Raw genomic sequence first — 17,367 nt, 5'->3', positions numbered from 1 at the left:
TATAAACATATGGGGCCTCATTTATCAATCTAACGTAGAAACGAGCGCAGATCCGTGCGCACAAACCAACTTACGACAGAGTTCATGAAACATTCGTATGCCGCCAATTTCATCGTACGAATGATCACACGTTGATAAATGTGGCGACAGAAAACATTCTCTGGGTCTGAATCCGCCTCAAATTGATATGGCAATATTGACGCCATCCTTAACTAAACCAGAGCAGACGGAACTTGCTGCTTTGGCAAGGGGCGTGGCAGTACCGAAACACCGTCTAAGCTGTTCGCCAATCACAACGCACTGAGACAGCTAACCAATCACAGCACATTTCGTTTTTCAGAAAGCGGGCCTTCATCAAACCCGGAACTAATTGCTTACGACAGAGTTCATGAAACATTCGTATGCCGCCAATTTCATCGTACGAATGATCACACGTTGATAAATGTGGCGACAGAAAACAATCGTCATTTGAATATCACGCCTCTAAAAACTGAATTTTTTTTAAAGGGGTCCTTCACTTTTTTAATTTTAGTCAGTGTGTAGTGCAGGATGGGGAGAAAGGTATTGTAATAATGTAAATTATGTAAAAAATTATGCGTTTTTCGAACCACCAAGCATGAGAGCATGTTCTAGTACATCCCCAAAACAAAATCAAGACTTTGTAAAAGAGCATAATAGGACCCCTTTAAGCCCCTAACCCTAAACAGAAAACCTAACAGGTTTAGAAGCCTCGCCCCTAGAGTTTACGACATGGAGAAACGAAACCCGGCCAAAAAGAGGAAGTGATCTCATGAAAGAGAAATTGATCTTACTCCAAAAACACCCATTAACCTTGTAATTGCAAACAATTAGGCTACATTAACTTATGTAATTTAAATGTATATTAAAATACTGGTAAATATAAACAGCCAATTTAGTTCCCCTCACGCTACAACAAATATTTAAAATTCAACAGTATTCAGAACAAGAATGAAAAATAAGTAGTTATAAAATTACAGTACATTTTAAATTATAAAATAAAACACAAATTAGGCTATAGTAGCAATTATTATAAAAAGCATACATATGTCAAGCAAAACTGAAAAGGCATTGGGCTCACGAGCCTGTCTCATACCACAAGAATCCAAATGTTTCCATTTTTGCCATATTTGTAACATTTGTTTGCATAACTATTATTCGTTATGTAGCCTAAACATGGCTTTATTCTTCACTCATGTTCTAATATCCGTGTAAAATCCTTCACATGCGCAAACATGTTTGTTTGGGCGCTGCATGCTGATTTTACAGCGGACCTTTTAAAATAAACAGTGCAACTTTTATGTTTGGTTGACTGCATTTTAGTTTGATGATGAATGGCTGAAATGTCAGGCAACGGTAGAATAATGTTGTTTGTGTGTGCGTGAGGTGCCTGTACGACCAGATGGATTAAATCAAATAAAGATATAAAGAAAATAAATAAAATGCATTAAGAGTCTCACAAAACATCTTACAAAACAACACTTACATCCTGCAACACCTCGACAGACCTGGGAATTACGCAAGAGCCAATGAAGTGATATTAAAACCGGTGTAACAGTCTCATATTTGCACTTTCCAGTAAGAAGCCGAGCTGCTGCATTCTGGACTAACTGCAGACGAGAAACACAGGACTGAGGAACACCAACATACAGAGAATTACAGTAGTCAAGCCTGGATGTAACAAATGCATGTATTGCTATTTCAAGCTTCTTTAATGATAGAAATGACTTCACTTTGGAGAGAAGCCGGATATAATAATAAAAGGACTTAACAACGGTACTTATCTGCTTGTCAAATTTAAGGTTATTGTCAAACCAAACACCCAAGTTTCTGACACAGGTGGTACTGTATGGTGATAGAGATGTAGTTTCAAAATCGTGTAAACTATGATCATTGGGACCAAACATAATGAATTCAGTTTTACTCTCATTGAGGCACAAAAAATTTGTTGCAAGCCAAAGTTTCAGTTCCTTCAGGCAATCCAAAATGGGCTTATTGGCATGTTTATTACCATGCTTTAAGGGGATGTAAATTTGGGTGTCATCTGCATACAGATGGAAAGAGACCCCATGCTTGTTAAAAATAAACCCTAAAGGAAGCATATAAAGTAAGAACAATACCGGACCAAGAATCGATCCTTTAGGTACACCAGATCTTAAAAGCATCTCAGAGGAGGAATGATGCCCAATGTTGACAACATATCTCCTGTTAGTAAGATATGACCTAAACCACTGTAATACTGTGCCCCGTAAACCAACACATGCCTCAAGACGAGATATAAGAATATCATGGTTGACCAGATCAAAGGCAGAGCTAAGGTCTAACAAGACCAGAGCCATAGACTGGCCAGAATCTGTAGTCAACATGACATAATTTAGAACTCTTAAGAGGGCCGACTCCGTGCTGTGACAAGTTTAAAACCAGACTGAAATTTTTCATAAATAGAATTTTGAGACAAATAAGATAGAAGTTGATTTAAGACAATTTTCTCTAGAATTTTTGATAAAAAAGGCAAATTTGAAATCGGACGAAAGTTAGCCAGCAATGTCGAGTCCAAATTTGGTTTTTTAAGATGTGGTCGCACTGTGGCAAGTTTGAAGTCATGGGGGACAGTCCCAGTTTGGAGACTTTTACTGATAATAGACAACAAGTCAGGACCAACAGTGTCAATAATCTGTCCAAGAAAACGTGATGGAATAACATCCTGAGGACACATTGTAGGTTTCAGGCCAGACAGAGTTTTGATTAAGGTGTTCAGGTTAACTGACTCGAAAAGAGACCAAGTAGAACCAGAGTATGGAACATTAACCAAATCATATGATGGCATTGACACAGTAGACACGATTTGAGAGATCTTGTCATTAAAATTAGCAAAATTCTCACACAAAGAGACAGATACCTCAGGAAAAATGTTAACAACTGGGTGGAGTGCAGACTCAATAGTGGAGAATAAAATACTTGGCTTATGGCTGTTTTGTGTGATTAACTCAATATCTACATGTAGAAATATCTACATTTTGCAGCCTTGGCAGCTCGCTGAAAGGCAGAGAGAGAGTCCTGTAAAATTTCACATGAGACTTGTAGCCTATCTTTTTTCCACTTACGTTCCGCCCTTCTACAAGTCTGCCTAAGGGAACGAGTGGTATCATTATGCCAATGTATTGGATTATGTTTATGTTTTTTCATCTTTAATGGTGCAATAGAGTTTAAGATATTAGAGCAAGTATTGTTGAAGATACTAAGATGCTGGTTTATATCCAGGTGACCGGTAAGAGTGTTCATATCCTGAGTGGCACCTAATAACTCATATTTTGAAGAGAATTCATTACTTGAGCAGTCTGTAAATATACGAGTACAGCGTGGCAATGATGATTGACTTGGGGTATTTCCATCAAGAGACACTGAGAACAATATGGGCAGATAATCCGATATGCCAGCGTTCTCAATTTTTATATCCAGCACTGGCACGCCACGAGATAAAATCAAGTCCAAAGTATGTCCCTGAGCATGAGTAGGTCCAGATACCCATTGCACAAAGTCAAAAGAATCGAGTAAACTAAGAAAGTCTTTGGATAGTGGTTTGGAGTCACAGCATACATGGATGTTAAAGTCTCCTAGTATTAAAATCCTATCATAACTGGTGACAATTTCACTCATAAATTGAGCAAATTCATTTAAAAATTCCTTATTTACGTTGGGTGGTCGGTATATGACTGCAAAAACCACAGGGTTGACTAGAGAAAGTTGAAACAGCAGAACTTCAAAACAAGTACGAGTCCCAGTTGATAGACTGCGACAGATATACAAGTTCTCAAACACTGTCGCCAAGCCCCCACCACAGCCAGATAACCGAGGGGAAATGAAAAAGCTACAGCCCTGAGGCACCAGCTCAGTAAATGGGCTCAAATCTCCAGTTTTAATCCAAGTTTCAGTGATACATAGGGCATCTAGAGCATGCAGAGTAAAAAAGTCATTTAATATAAATGTCTTATTTACCAGAGAGCGCGCGTTGATCAAAGCCACATGTAATGGCGACACCTCTCCCTGGGGTTGCGTAGATCTCCGAATCAGTCGGAGGTTATAAGTATTTACTCCACCATGACGAACCCGCGGAGGGAGGCAGCGCGGAGAGACAGGGCCAGGGCTAGGGACAACAGGTCGAAGCCATCGATACGATGAGTCCAGCGAACGCCAGTGAAGACGTAATCCGTGTATCATCCCTGGCCCTGTAGACAGCAAACCAGCAGTGGATCTCAGCCGAACTGCAGCTCCAGCACGCTTTCCTCTTTTTCTCCGACGCTTCTTTTTCCACGGCAAGTCTGTAACATGCCAGTACTGATGTGAAGGGAAGTAGGAATAGGTAGGTGGCGGAGAGGGACGAAACGCACAAGTGTCAGTCCTAGCTGTTTCAAAAGCCACTCGAATGTCCGTAAGTGTTTGGCGATCATACACCAACGCCATTTTACAGCCAGTGATAAAAATAGACGTAGATAAAAACATAAATACCAAGAACAGCAGAGACAGAGATGGGGAGAGCAGCAGACGGTGTGCCAAACACAGATGCGCCATCATGGGAACTTAACTTCCCATGATGGATAAATTCCAAGTTTTGCGTTGAAACGACCGTACACTCAATTTTCTGTCGTAGGTTCGTTTCGTAAATGAGGCCCAATGTCTCTCAAAAGAAAGAGTCGACTCTGAATAATTGAAACGAGTCGTTTTTAAAACGAATCCCAAGCCGGTTCATGTTGACGTGAACATAAAACATTAGCATATTGCCCACCCACTTGTTGGTCTTTTCGCGTTGGTCTGAATTAAAATGCAAATGCATTCTTTGCCACTAGGTGCCGCTTTTGGAGCTGTAAAAATAGCGGTTTCCCCGGTAACGCTGTACACAAAGCAGCACTGCGCTCACAAACGCTGCTTTATCAGGCATTACAGGCGAGATGAAATGTAAATGAGACCAATCGGACCAATCACCACAGATTAGCGTCACGCAAAGGAGGGGTTTGGAAAAATGAATCGTTGAGCGAATCGTTTGGGAGTCGTTGACGTTGAGCAAGTAAGGTAAAAATAAATGCATATTATAAGACAATGAAAGTGTTTTTTGACCTTTGATGCATGTCAACCTGTTGTTTGGACTCCCAAAACCAAAATATGAACCTTTCATTTCCCATAATAGGGGCACTTTAAGCATCATTACTCCAGTCTTCAGTGCCACATGGTCCTTTAGAAATCATATGCTGATTTACTGCTCAAGAAACCTTTATCATTATACAGTATTTGTTGAATACAGTTCATATGTTTTGCAGAAACTGTTTTTTTTTCTCAAGATTCTTGGATGATGAGAAAGTTTAAAAGAAAAGCATTTATTTAAAACATAAATCTTTTGTAACTTTGTATGTCTTTACTGCTACTTTTGATCAAACTCAAACTTTTAATTGTAAAATTGTAGTGTATATTTTTCTAAGACACTATAAAAATTAAGCCAGACTACTGACGAATGACGTTTTCTTGTAGGTTTTATTTCATTATCATATCAGGACTGTTAACTTTGTTCCCCCCATTAAAAATACTGCAATTCATAAACTAAAAATATGTGCACCATAGAAGAGGTATATTCAGGTCAATGTATATGAATATGCATTGTTTCGGTATTTTTCATTGCCCCAAAATAAGAATGTTCACACTGTTATTTTCCAAACAATGTAAGTAAACGGGACAGGGGCAGCAAAGCATATAAAAGACAATAAATAAATAAAGGAATAAATAAATAAAAGTATCTTAAAAGTGGTCCATATGATTTGTGTGCTACATTCCAAGTCATGTGACATTCTGAAGTCATATGATAGCTTTGTGTGAAGAACAGACTAAAAACGAGCAAAGCCATGACTTCAGAAGAGAGTTGGAGCATAGTGCATAGATCACTTTTATGGTGCTTTTCATCACTTTTGAAACTTGACCACATTAGTCCCCATTCACTCTCATTGTATGGAAAAGAGCAGCGTAAAGATTCCGGTAAAATCCTTTTGTGTTCTCCAGGAAAAAGTGACAAGGGTTTATAATAACACAAGGGTGAGTGAGTATAATTTGCTGGTTGGCCATTTGATAGCCACAAACAAAAGCGTGTTTATTTGGAGACTCTGTAACCTTGCATCCCATTAAAATACCAAATCAAAAAAGACACATGCCAGACAATATTAGAATATCAGATGCTGAACAGAATCCAACAGAGAGCATTTCATTCTGGATGCCACATGACACACAAGAAAATAAAGGCTTATGTAAACCAAGCATTCAGAGCAATAAACAAAATTAACTAGACAAAGACACACACACACACACACACACACACACACACACACACACACACACACACACACATGTTGTGTTTCCATGTTTTATGGGGACATCCCATAGGCGTAATGGTTTTTATACTGTACAAACTGTATGTGCTATTGCCCTAAACCAACCCTACCCCTAAACCTACCCCTTACAGGAAACTTTGTGCATTTTTACTTTCTCAAAAAAACTAATTCTGTATGATTTATAAGCTTGTTTCCTCATGGGGACCTAAAAATGTCCCCACAAGGTCAAAATTTACTAGCATTACTATCCTTGTGGGGACATTTGGTCCCCATAATGTGATAAATACCAGGTCCACACACACACACACACACACACACACACACATATACAGTACAGCTGATGGATTCTTTTACACTTTGAACTGAGCTATTCACACACTCACAGAAACATTGATTGTCTCTCCGGAGCATGAAGAGTGTGTGGGTGTGACTGACGTAACACTGGCTGCCATGACAAAGCTAGTGTGAACTATCGATTCATGCGCTGCTACATTATTTAAATGCATATTTGATACATTATTTTGTTTTTTTTTCTAATTGGAGGCATGGTAATTTTTATTTCCAAAACTGATTGCACTCTAGATTACTAGTTCTCAAATATGCTTGCACTTTGCATATTGTGTAAGCCTGAGGAAGGTCAATTGACCGAAACGTCATTTAAATATTTTTGTTATTATCCAGACTTGTGGATAGTGCGTAGGATTTATATTTTGCTAGTTTATAATGCATATTTAATGAAAGTGTTCAGCATATAATCCTAACTGTCTAAGAATCTCCTCAGTTGTCTGTAAGGTGTTGATAAAAAAAGGCTTTTTCGAGCATGACCCAGTTCTGATTTGAGTCTGCACTGTCATCAGTGAAAAAAACATTGCTTCCACAATAAACAAGCAAAGCGTGTATGATATTAGAGTTGGCTGTCAGTATATTTAGCCCCCGAAAGCATCTGTCAGACAACAGGGTTCAGTTCAGGACATCACAGAATGTCTGTGCTACAAGTAACATGAACAGAGACACACACAATATCTGGAGCTGCTGGTGTTATATAAGCACTGAGACTTGGAATCCTTATGTCCCAAAGCCGGCCTGAACAGTCAAAATCACTGCAACTTTCAAGACACAAAAATCTCCCTATTGCTAACTTTCATCTCTGTTCTAGTCTGTATTTCTCTGAACAATCTCGGAACACTGTATTACAGCAGTTCTTATGTTACTATGGACCTGTTATGGATGTTATGAACCTTGAAATGTAGAGGACATTTCAGAATTTTGAAAATAAATCTAGGCTAAATGCTATAATCTCTATAGAAATATGAAATATTTTGGCACAATTTCTAAATGACTAATCAAAGTAAATTTGTGATTCTGATCGTACAGATGCTCAAATATTCTTTGGAACATCTCAAATCCAAAGTCATGTTCAATTTACATTTGAACCTAAATTGTTTTAATGATAATATAAGGTGTAATGTAAATACACATTAAATTTGAAAAAAAAAAATAAATAAATAAAATAGACACATTTTCACTAGACACATTATTGGTGTCAGAAAGAAACTATTTAAGGGGCAATATTTGCTCACTTGATTTCATTTTCAGCATTTTTACTTTTTTATTTTCTATTATTTATTTTTTATTTTCTTAACCATATAAAACTTTGGTAACACTGTACAATAAGCTACCATTTGTTAGCATTAGTTAAATACATTAGTTAACATGAACTATCAATGAAAAATACTACTAAAGCATTTATTAATCTTAGATCATGTTATTTTCAACATTTACTAATGCATTATTAAAATCAAATGTTGTATCTGTTAATATTATTTAACCCTTGTGCGGTCTTTATTTGTGAATCTCACTCATGGTCTTCGCGGTCAAAAGTGGTGTTCGGAAATGAGCTTTTTTTTTTTTTTTTTATCAAATGTAAATTCATGTCCCAGTCACATTTTCTTGGTTAAATAAACATATAAACATTACTTACACTATAAAAAAACAAACAAAAAAAACAATTCTACTTTATATTTTTAGCCATGTATTAATCTAATCAAGTTAGAGATTTTAAGCATTTTACATTTATTAAAATAATAACTCACAGCAGTATCATTTAAACAATATATTTTATTTGTGAACTTATGTTCAACTATTGTTTAATAGCTAACTTTGAACTATTTTTGAATGTTTCAGATCATCGGTTATCTTATTTTGACGTAACAAAGTGGTTATATCTAAGTGTGTGAGTTGTTTACTTACTTTTTTAATTAGTCTTCCCATTAATGCCATCGCGAACTGGATCGGCACGCTATGGGGTCTCTGTTAATAGTCAATGGGCTCAGGGGAGGCAAGCCTCCGCTGTAACTTTACCTGCGGGTGTCGCTGTTGGACAGTGTTACTTTAGAAAAAACAGTGATTTATTCACTTTTTAATGTTACACTCTAAAAAATGCTGGGTTAAAGACAACCCAGTGCTGGGTAAAATAGGGACAAACCCAGCAATTGGGTTGTTTTGACCCAGAGGTCGGGTTACTACCCAGAAGGTTGGGTTAAACATTTAATCGAACCGCTGGGTCAAAACAACCCAATATCTGGGTTTATCCCTATTTTACCCAGCACTGGGTTGTATTTAACCCAGCATTTTTTAGAGTGTATACTCTGTAATATGGGCGTTGTTTTATTTTTGTACTATGAATTTGTTTTCTCATCCAAAATTTTGAGGAGACATTAAATAATTATTTTTGCCCCCATATTTTAAATATCTGGGACATATCCCTGATTAATTTCTGCCTCACAGGGTTGTACTGCAGTATAGCACAAGACTACATTTTTGTTTAGAAAAATCAGAGATTTTTGTAGTTGCATAACTGCCATGGTTACACGACCCATGATGGGAGCGGGCCATGCCGTCACCACCCTCCATATGTTGCAGGTAAATCGTCCCTGTGTAGTAAAGGGCGCAAGCTGTCTTATGTAACCGTATCCGAGACTGAAGCGCGGCGCGGCAACAGTGCGTCGGTGACTTTGTTCAGCGTAAAACTAAATGACATAATACGTCTAGTCTATAGAAAGTGTAGGATGCTGAGAGACGCAGTTACACATGATGCACAAATGGTTATGATTGAGGATGAACATTAAGCACCTGTCATAGTTTCTGAAACAGCTGTGAGTCGAAATAATTCATGACAGAGAAGAGTGAACCGGGATGAACGTCACTTACATCCTCTGCTCTTCCCAGTAGTATCCCAGTGAAGTTTGTTCATGGATGTTGGCGGTGCCCTGCGCTAGGGCCAGTGATGCGTGCGGCGTCATTGCGCTGATGGACGGATGCTGCTGCTGATGAGAGCAGAACCGACGCATTTGCGTGACGCTGCGACGGCGTTTCTTAAAGGGACAGAGACCAAATGTTTAAAATAGTATTTTTTTTTTTTTAATTGCAAATTGTACACAACAATACAGGGAACACCCAGCAACATAAGGCATATCCACTAAAAAATAATACAAATAATCAACATAAATAATAATTATTATACACCACTAACAGCAACAGTGAGGGGGGAAAAGAAGAAGAAGAAGAAGAACAACAACAACACAAGGAGCAGGAATCAATAGAAGTACAAAAAATACATCAAATAAAAATACATTAAAATAATAAATATTCTGAGATAGAGAGGCAAAGAGTTTCAGACTCTCTATTTAGTTTCAAAATAGTAATTGTTGGCATCAGAGCCGCAGACGTCAAGGGGTTTTTGTACTGTTTACAAATTATGAGCACGTTACTGAATTGTCTTTTTAGTGCTCTGAGCTTTTAAACCGTTGGGTCACCTCAGTGGTGACTGCTTTAAGATAGCTTCCTCTAAAATGCAATCAGACTTTTCATGATTATATTTGACCCATTGGTGGTAAATGGGAGTTTGTTTGTAATAGCTTGAACCACTGATTTTACTGGAGCAAGTAGGCTATCAATGTTCATCGAACAAGTGTTCGTTGCACTGAACACTTTGAGATGTCAGAATACACAAAAGAAAACAATGTATGCAATATGTGTTTAAAAGAAAATCTTAAAATGCACACAGTTTTCTGTAAGGGGATGGTTTAGGTGTAGGTTTGATAGAAAATAGTTTGTACAGAATTACAGTGGCATGCCGAAGTTTGGGAACCCCTTGCAGAATCTGTGAAAATGTGAATAATTTTAACAAAATAAGAGAGATCATACAAAATGCATGTTATTTTTTATGTAGTGTTGTCCTGAGTATATTTTATATAAAATATGTTTACATATAGTCCACAAGACAAAAAAAAAAAAAAACTATTAAAATAACCCCCTTCAAAAGTTTGGGAACCCTTGGTTCTTAATACTGTGTGTGGTTACCTGGATGATCTACCAGAGTTTTTTTGTTTTGTGATGGTTGTTCATGAGTCCATTGTTTGTTCTGAACAGTTAAACTGAGCACTGTTCCTCAGAAAAATCCTCTGTGTCCTGCAGGTTCTTCAGTTTTCCAGCATCTTTTACATATTTGAACCCTTTCCAGCAGTGACTGTATGATGTTGAGATCCATCTTTTCACACTGAGGACAATTGAGGGACTCAAACGCAACTATTAAAAAAGGTTCAAACATTCACTGATGCTCCAAAAGGAAACACGATGCATTAAGAGCCGGGGGGTGAACACTTTTGAACAGGATGAAGATGTTCAAATTTTTCTTTTTTCTTTTTCCATTTAGTACTGCCCTTCGGAAGCAACAGAAGATACTTGCATGTTTCCCGGAAGACAAATTAAGTACAATTTACCTTGATCTTCAAATTCAAAAAGTTTTTTATTAAAGGCATGCTTTTAAGCAACTAGTTAATAGTGGGCATTCGTCCCTAAACTAAAGTGTTACAGGGTGGACATGTTATGTTTTACACTATTAAATAAGTTGGTAACCAATTTATTTCATAGCATAAAACATAACGTGTCCACCCTGTTGCGTCAGTTTATACTGGACATGAAAATATTTAAAAAATCAACCCATATAGTATGATACAGGAGAATGGAGTTAAGACTCAAGGAGAGAAAAACACCATTTCATTCAAAGGCCAAATTGAGAGGGGAAAAAAATGCAATTTGGTGCATTTGCTTATATTTACAGTATATGGCCAAAAAGTAAGATTAAATTCTGATAGCTTGTAATGTAAATCATTATTCATAACAGTGTAACAGACTACTTAAAATACACATACAGTCAGGTCCGGAAGTATTCGGACACTGACTGAGTTTTTGTGCTTTTGCCTTTATACACCACTGCAATGGATTTGAAATAAAACAATCAAGATGTGATTGAAGTAGCTTTATTTTAAGAGGTTACACAACAATATGACATTTACCATTTAGGAGTTACAGCCATCTTAAGCAAAGTACCAACATTTTCAGGGGCTCAATAGTACACTGAACAAAATTATAAACGCATTAGACAGATTTGTGAACAATATTTGAGAGAAATAGGCCTTTTGTGTACATAGAAAAAGTCTTAGATCTTGGAGTTTAGCTTATGAAAAATGGGGGCAAAAACAAAAGTGTTGCGTTTATAATTTTGTTCAGTGTATTTGGACAAAATGACATAATTATAAATATAAGCACAATTTTAATACTTGGATGAAAATCCTTTGCAGTCAATGACTGTAGTCTGGAGCCCATGGACATCACCAAATTCTGAGTTTCCTCCCTGGAGATGCTTTGCCAGGTCTACACTGCAGCCACCTTGAGTTGCTGCTTGTTTGTGGGCCTTTCTGCCTTCAGTCGTGTCTTCAGTAACTGAAAAGCATGCTTTATTGGATTGAGATCAGGTGACTGTCTTGGCCACTGAAGAATATTCAATTTCTTTGCCTTCAAAAAGTCTTGAGTTGCTTTTGCAGTATGTTTAGGGTCATTATCCATCTGCACTGTGAAGCTGCGTCCTATCAGTTTTGTAGCATTTGGTTGAATGCGAGCAGAGTGTATAGCCTTAAAGACCTCAGAATTCACCCTGCTACTTCTGTCAGCAGTTACATCATCCATAAACACCAGTGAGCACGTTCCATTGCTATACGTACATGCCCATGCCATAACACTGTCACCATGATTGACACTTGATGTGGTGTGCTTTGGATCGTGAGCTGTTCCTGTCTTTCGCCATACTTTTCTCATCCCATCAGTTTGGTACAAGTTCATCTTGGTTTCATCAGTCCAAAGAATCTTATTCCAGAACATGGGAGGCTTTTGTAGATGTTTTCTGGAAAAGTCTAATCTCGCTTTCCTGTTCTTGAATGTTACCAGTGGTTTGCATCTTGTTGCAAACCCTCTGTATTTACATTCATGGAGGCGTCTCTTGATTGTAGATTTTGACAATGATGTGCCCACCTCCTCCAGAGTATTCTTGATTTCTGTTGATGTTATGAAGGGGTTTTTCTTCACCAAGGAAAGGATTCTGCAATCATCCACTTTAGTTGTCGTCCAGGCCTTTTGATGTTGTTGAGCTCACCACTCCTTGCTTTCTTCTTAAGAATGTAGCCAACCGTTGATCTGTTATCTCACTTACAGATTTATGTTGTTTTTTTCAACTTAATGATGGCCTTCTTCACGTTCATTGAGATCTTCTTGAACTTTATATTGGTAGCACCATCAAACAACTTCCAAATGCCAATTTGATACCTCATATCAACTCCAGATCTTTTATCTGCTTAATTTGTCTTGAAGTAATGAGGAAATGGACAGCACCTGGTCAATTAACCTCTTCTTAGTCAACTGTCCAAATAGTATTGAGCCCCTGAAAATCTAAGATGGCTGTAACACCTAAATGGTAAATGCCATATTTTTGTGGAACCTCTTAAAATAAAGCTAAAAGTCTGCACTTCGATCACATCTTGTTTTATTTCAAATCCATTGTAGTGGTGTATAAAGGCAAAAGCACAAAAACTCAGTCAGTGTCCGAATACTTCCAGACCTGACTGTAAATATCAACTGTCATTCTATATCTCCCAATAATATGTCTAAGCAAATCATATTGAAACACTTAGTTTTATGATCAAAGCTCTGTATTTTTCATTGTGCAAGCAAAACGTATTATGCAGTTTAATGATGATTGAGAGATGAACAAATAAACATTCCTTAGCTTGATTGATCATGTTAGATATTCATATTTTAACAAGACCATGAAAAAAATTTTTTATGGACAATCAAGTCAATCTAAACTGCTTCAGTCCAGTAAATGTTCATCTTGAAATACTACTAAAAATATGAAAGTTATTCTTATGCTAATTTTGTCAGAGCTCAATATAGCACCAGTCCCTATTCACACATTTACAAGAGCACCCAGGACATCCTGCAAAACTTTTCCTTTAGAGTTTGTGAAAGTATGTTTGGAACAAAATAAATGATTATTTTTTGAAGTTTTATTTGATTTGTACATTTAATGGTCTCAAGAATTGGGTAAAAAGATCATACAGATCATAATAATCAACACAGAGCAGAACTGTTTTTGGAACATAACAATTATTACATTAAACTGTAGGACAAAAAGACAAATACCAACTCAGGCTTGAGTTTCAATCCATGCCAACTCACTTCAAGTAATGAACAAGGATTTAAGTTAATTTAGTTCATGAAATTGGTTAAACTGAAACAATCATATTAATGACAGTTTTATATGTAGACCATCCACTGTGTTGTGAGCTGCTCTACGGTACTTTTCACCTACAGCCCAGCTCATACAGATCTGAGTACTACATATATATTAGTTTTTTTTTAGAAACAGTATAACACTATACAGACACATTTCATAGCTTAGACACATTTTTAGCAGGTCTCCATAGGAATTTATAACACATTGTCTAAATTTTTACAGAAATCCATAAAGTTTGCTTCCAACCAAGAACATGTATGAAACAGCAAAGCCCTTTAATGAGCTATAACATCTCTAAAGGTTTTCCCTCCAGTGCTTCATGGCTACCTGTTCTAAAAGGAAGAAAAGAGAGGCCCAGGTGTGGCGATGATGTCACTGTATGGGGCGCTCTGGTGCAGATTGAGGATTTGTTGTTTCCTCAAGACCAGCAGGCAGAAAAATATGGCTGCCACATATGAACGACTGCTGCTCTCACATAAAGCATGAAGACTGTACACGGCATTGGGGGAAGAGTCTTGTTTCTGAAAAGAAACAAATTAGTGCAAGTTAAATCCTAAAAAAACACCAAAAGGTGTCCATAAAACAGTTAGCCAAACATCAAGTTTCTTGACTCTTTTTATACTGAAATTTAAACATTTTTATTTAAAACACTTTGTGATATCGAAGTTTAAAAATTGAGAAATAATGATTGAATAAAAAAACTCTTAAAAAAAAAAACTAACACTAGCTTTTCTAATCTTTTTGTATTCTATCTACTTGTTTTCATTTTATTTATAATACAAATAACAAAAGCAAAAAAGGCCTCTAACACTAGCTTGCTAGCTACTCTTTTTCTATTCTGTTTTCTTTTTATTTATTATATCATTTAAAAAAACCTTGCTACGTGTACTGCGTTACGCTAACTGAGACTTGTTATAGCACTTGCATATCATTGCTCTTTGTTAGTTTTGATTGCTTCCATCGTCCTCATTTGTAAGTCGCTTTGGATTAAAGCGTCTGCTAAATGACTAAATGTAAATGTAATGTAAATCAGTAACATTATTTGACTGTGTTTTTGAACCACCCACTTTAATCTGTCTGGCTGACATGAAACGTGACCAATCACAGTTTGCTTTGGTTTAGACAACAAAACATAAAAGATATCAATCAGAAAATAAAGCAAAATATACAATTCTGTTCGTAGACATCTACGATATGTATCCTAAAAACTCAAAGATTAATAACACTACCCTGTCAAACTTCTACAAATCCAGTGATTAGCTCTTCCACAGCAGTTCAGTTGTTACTGTATCGACCCCGTATCTTGTAAATATGACTGTCCAGGCAGACTGGTGCACCCCAACACCCACAAGTTACATGAAGTCAACTGGAACTGACTAGAACTAGCACTTTCAGACAGCCATGTTTGTGTATACAGTAAATACACAACAACCGTCATGTCTCCAAGATCTCAAAGTCATACAAACTACACAGATTATATTTCATATAAATCCTAGACAGAACCATTGATCTATATAATATCTAATATAAATGTTTCTATATAATATCTATCAGCGTATAGAACATATTTCATATAATCACATATCCAACCTGATCTCATGACGAAAACGTACCTGTGGGAACTATTTTGCAAGACGCAAAATACGTAGTGCCATGTTAGGGATGCTCATTTTAACCGGTTAACCGTTAACCAACCGTAAACGGTAAAAAAGTTTTTAATTTTTTCAGTAATTTATCAAAATATTTTAAAAGGATTGCTGCATGGTCAAAATATGCTATGCGTATATAAAAAAAAAATGTTTAGAGAGGAAAAAAAAAAGTTGCATATAAGTCGCATTTTATTATTTAATTCAGAAATAGGCCTAATGCAGACACAAAATGTTTACAAACATTATAATAAACACTGTAAACATAGCTAGGCTATTTTAGTTTCCCTCACTCCACAACAAATCCTTTCAATTTAACAGTATTTAGAAAATAACAAGAATTAAAAATATAGGAAGCTATAGCTATGTAGGCTAAACCAGAGGTCCCCAACCACGGGGTCGCGACCCACTACCGGGCCGTGGAAGAATTGCTACCGGGTCGCAAGAACGTTCTGGGAAAAATGTCTATAGATATGACACTGTTATGTATTTATGTTAATGATTGTTCTAATTATTCTGTATTTTCATTGTATGTGATTGATATGGAGTAGAAATTTGTCAATTTCATGTTAAATAAGTAAATGAAAGATTGCTCTGATCTGCCACATATTAGGAGTTAAACGGATAGCAGTTGATCCATAATACATACGGATGAGACCCTACCGTTCGGCACTCATGTGATTCGCAGATTAATTTGCCAATTTACACGTTCAAGCAATTTTAAACCACAAGAAGAAGAAACGAAAGAGAGCTCAATTCGTTACTCACGCGCTGCTCTCGCACACAATCAAAGCGTGCACAAGAGACGTGTTTCAGACAGTGTGGAAATACCGAGTTGCGTATACATACACATAACATTATGTCAAAAACCCTTCACGGCATTGTCATTCTCTGTGCTTTACATATTTTTTTTCTTGCTTATCCGAAAAAATAGTCCGATCTGTTACTCAAAAAAAAAAAAAAACACAATGCGTTGAACCACTATATAATGCTATTATAATACTATATAATAGCCTAATATATATATTATATTAGGCTATAATAATACCGTCCAGCCGGTCCGCGAGAATATTTTACAAACGTAACCAGTCCTTGGTGTAAAACTGGTAATAACATTAACTGGTTTAACCCCTGGGCTAAACGACAAGCCAAAACAAATTAATTTGAGCTAAAACGAAACTGAAACCAAACGTTGTGTCTCTCATTCGACACAAAATCAAATGTTTCTGTATTCATGATGTATCTGAATGCCAAAATATTATTTATTATGTACTTCACTTGCGTTCCACATAAAACAAAAGGTTTGCATAACATCACGGCGGTACGGTGATAACACTTAACGGCACAGATTTTACTACATACTGTATTTAAACTGAGCAGTGTGTTTTTTCCCATATGTTTGACTGACTGTATTTTATTATGATAATGAACATTGAATTGTCAAGGTAGCAATGCTTAACAGTGTGCGCGCATGTGGCGCTGGCGCAATCACATTAATTTTTTCCTTCTAACAGTGGAAGCAACTACTCCTTTTAGTCCTAAAGATAATCGGAATTGTAAAAGGTTTGCTTTTATTTGTGTACATTCACAATAAAAACAAATCTTTGTGCTTTTGTAAAATAGGCCTAAAGAAAAATAGGATGCCGCTTTCTACCATCTTGGTTTCCTTTCGCGCACCACAAAAATGAACTGAAACTCTGCATAC

At 36.7% G+C, this 17,367-nt stretch overlaps 2 protein-coding genes across 2 annotated transcripts in view; both read right to left on the bottom strand.

The window, feature by feature from the left end:
• Nucleotides 1-9,660, bottom strand: part of LOC107703986 (syntaphilin-like) — a 13,900-nt gene extending 4,240 nt beyond the window's left edge. Inside the window, exon 1 of the mRNA XM_016506800.1 lies at nt 9,597-9,660. The gene's annotated coding sequence lies outside the window, so the exon portion shown is untranslated. The remainder of the gene's footprint in view (nt 1-9,596) is intronic.
• A 4,153-nt stretch (nt 9,661-13,813) lies between these two features.
• Nucleotides 13,814-17,367, bottom strand: part of LOC107703990 (double-strand-break repair protein rad21-like protein 1) — a 19,670-nt gene continuing 16,116 nt past the window's right edge. The window contains exon 14 of the mRNA XM_016506801.1: nt 13,814-14,537. Coding sequence (XP_016362287.1) covers nt 14,349-14,537 — 189 coding nt within the window. The 3' untranslated portion in view covers nt 13,814-14,348. The remainder of the gene's footprint in view (nt 14,538-17,367) is intronic.

The sequence above is a fragment of the Sinocyclocheilus anshuiensis genome, unplaced genomic scaffold (genome assembly GCF_001515605.1).
Source record: "Sinocyclocheilus anshuiensis isolate Anshui unplaced genomic scaffold, SAMN03320099.WGS_v1.1 scaffold1574, whole genome shotgun sequence".
Classification (NCBI taxonomy): Eukaryota; Metazoa; Chordata; class Actinopteri; order Cypriniformes; family Cyprinidae; genus Sinocyclocheilus; species Sinocyclocheilus anshuiensis.
Note: the sequence above shows the minus strand (reverse complement) of the source record. Positions and strands in the feature narration are given on the sequence as shown.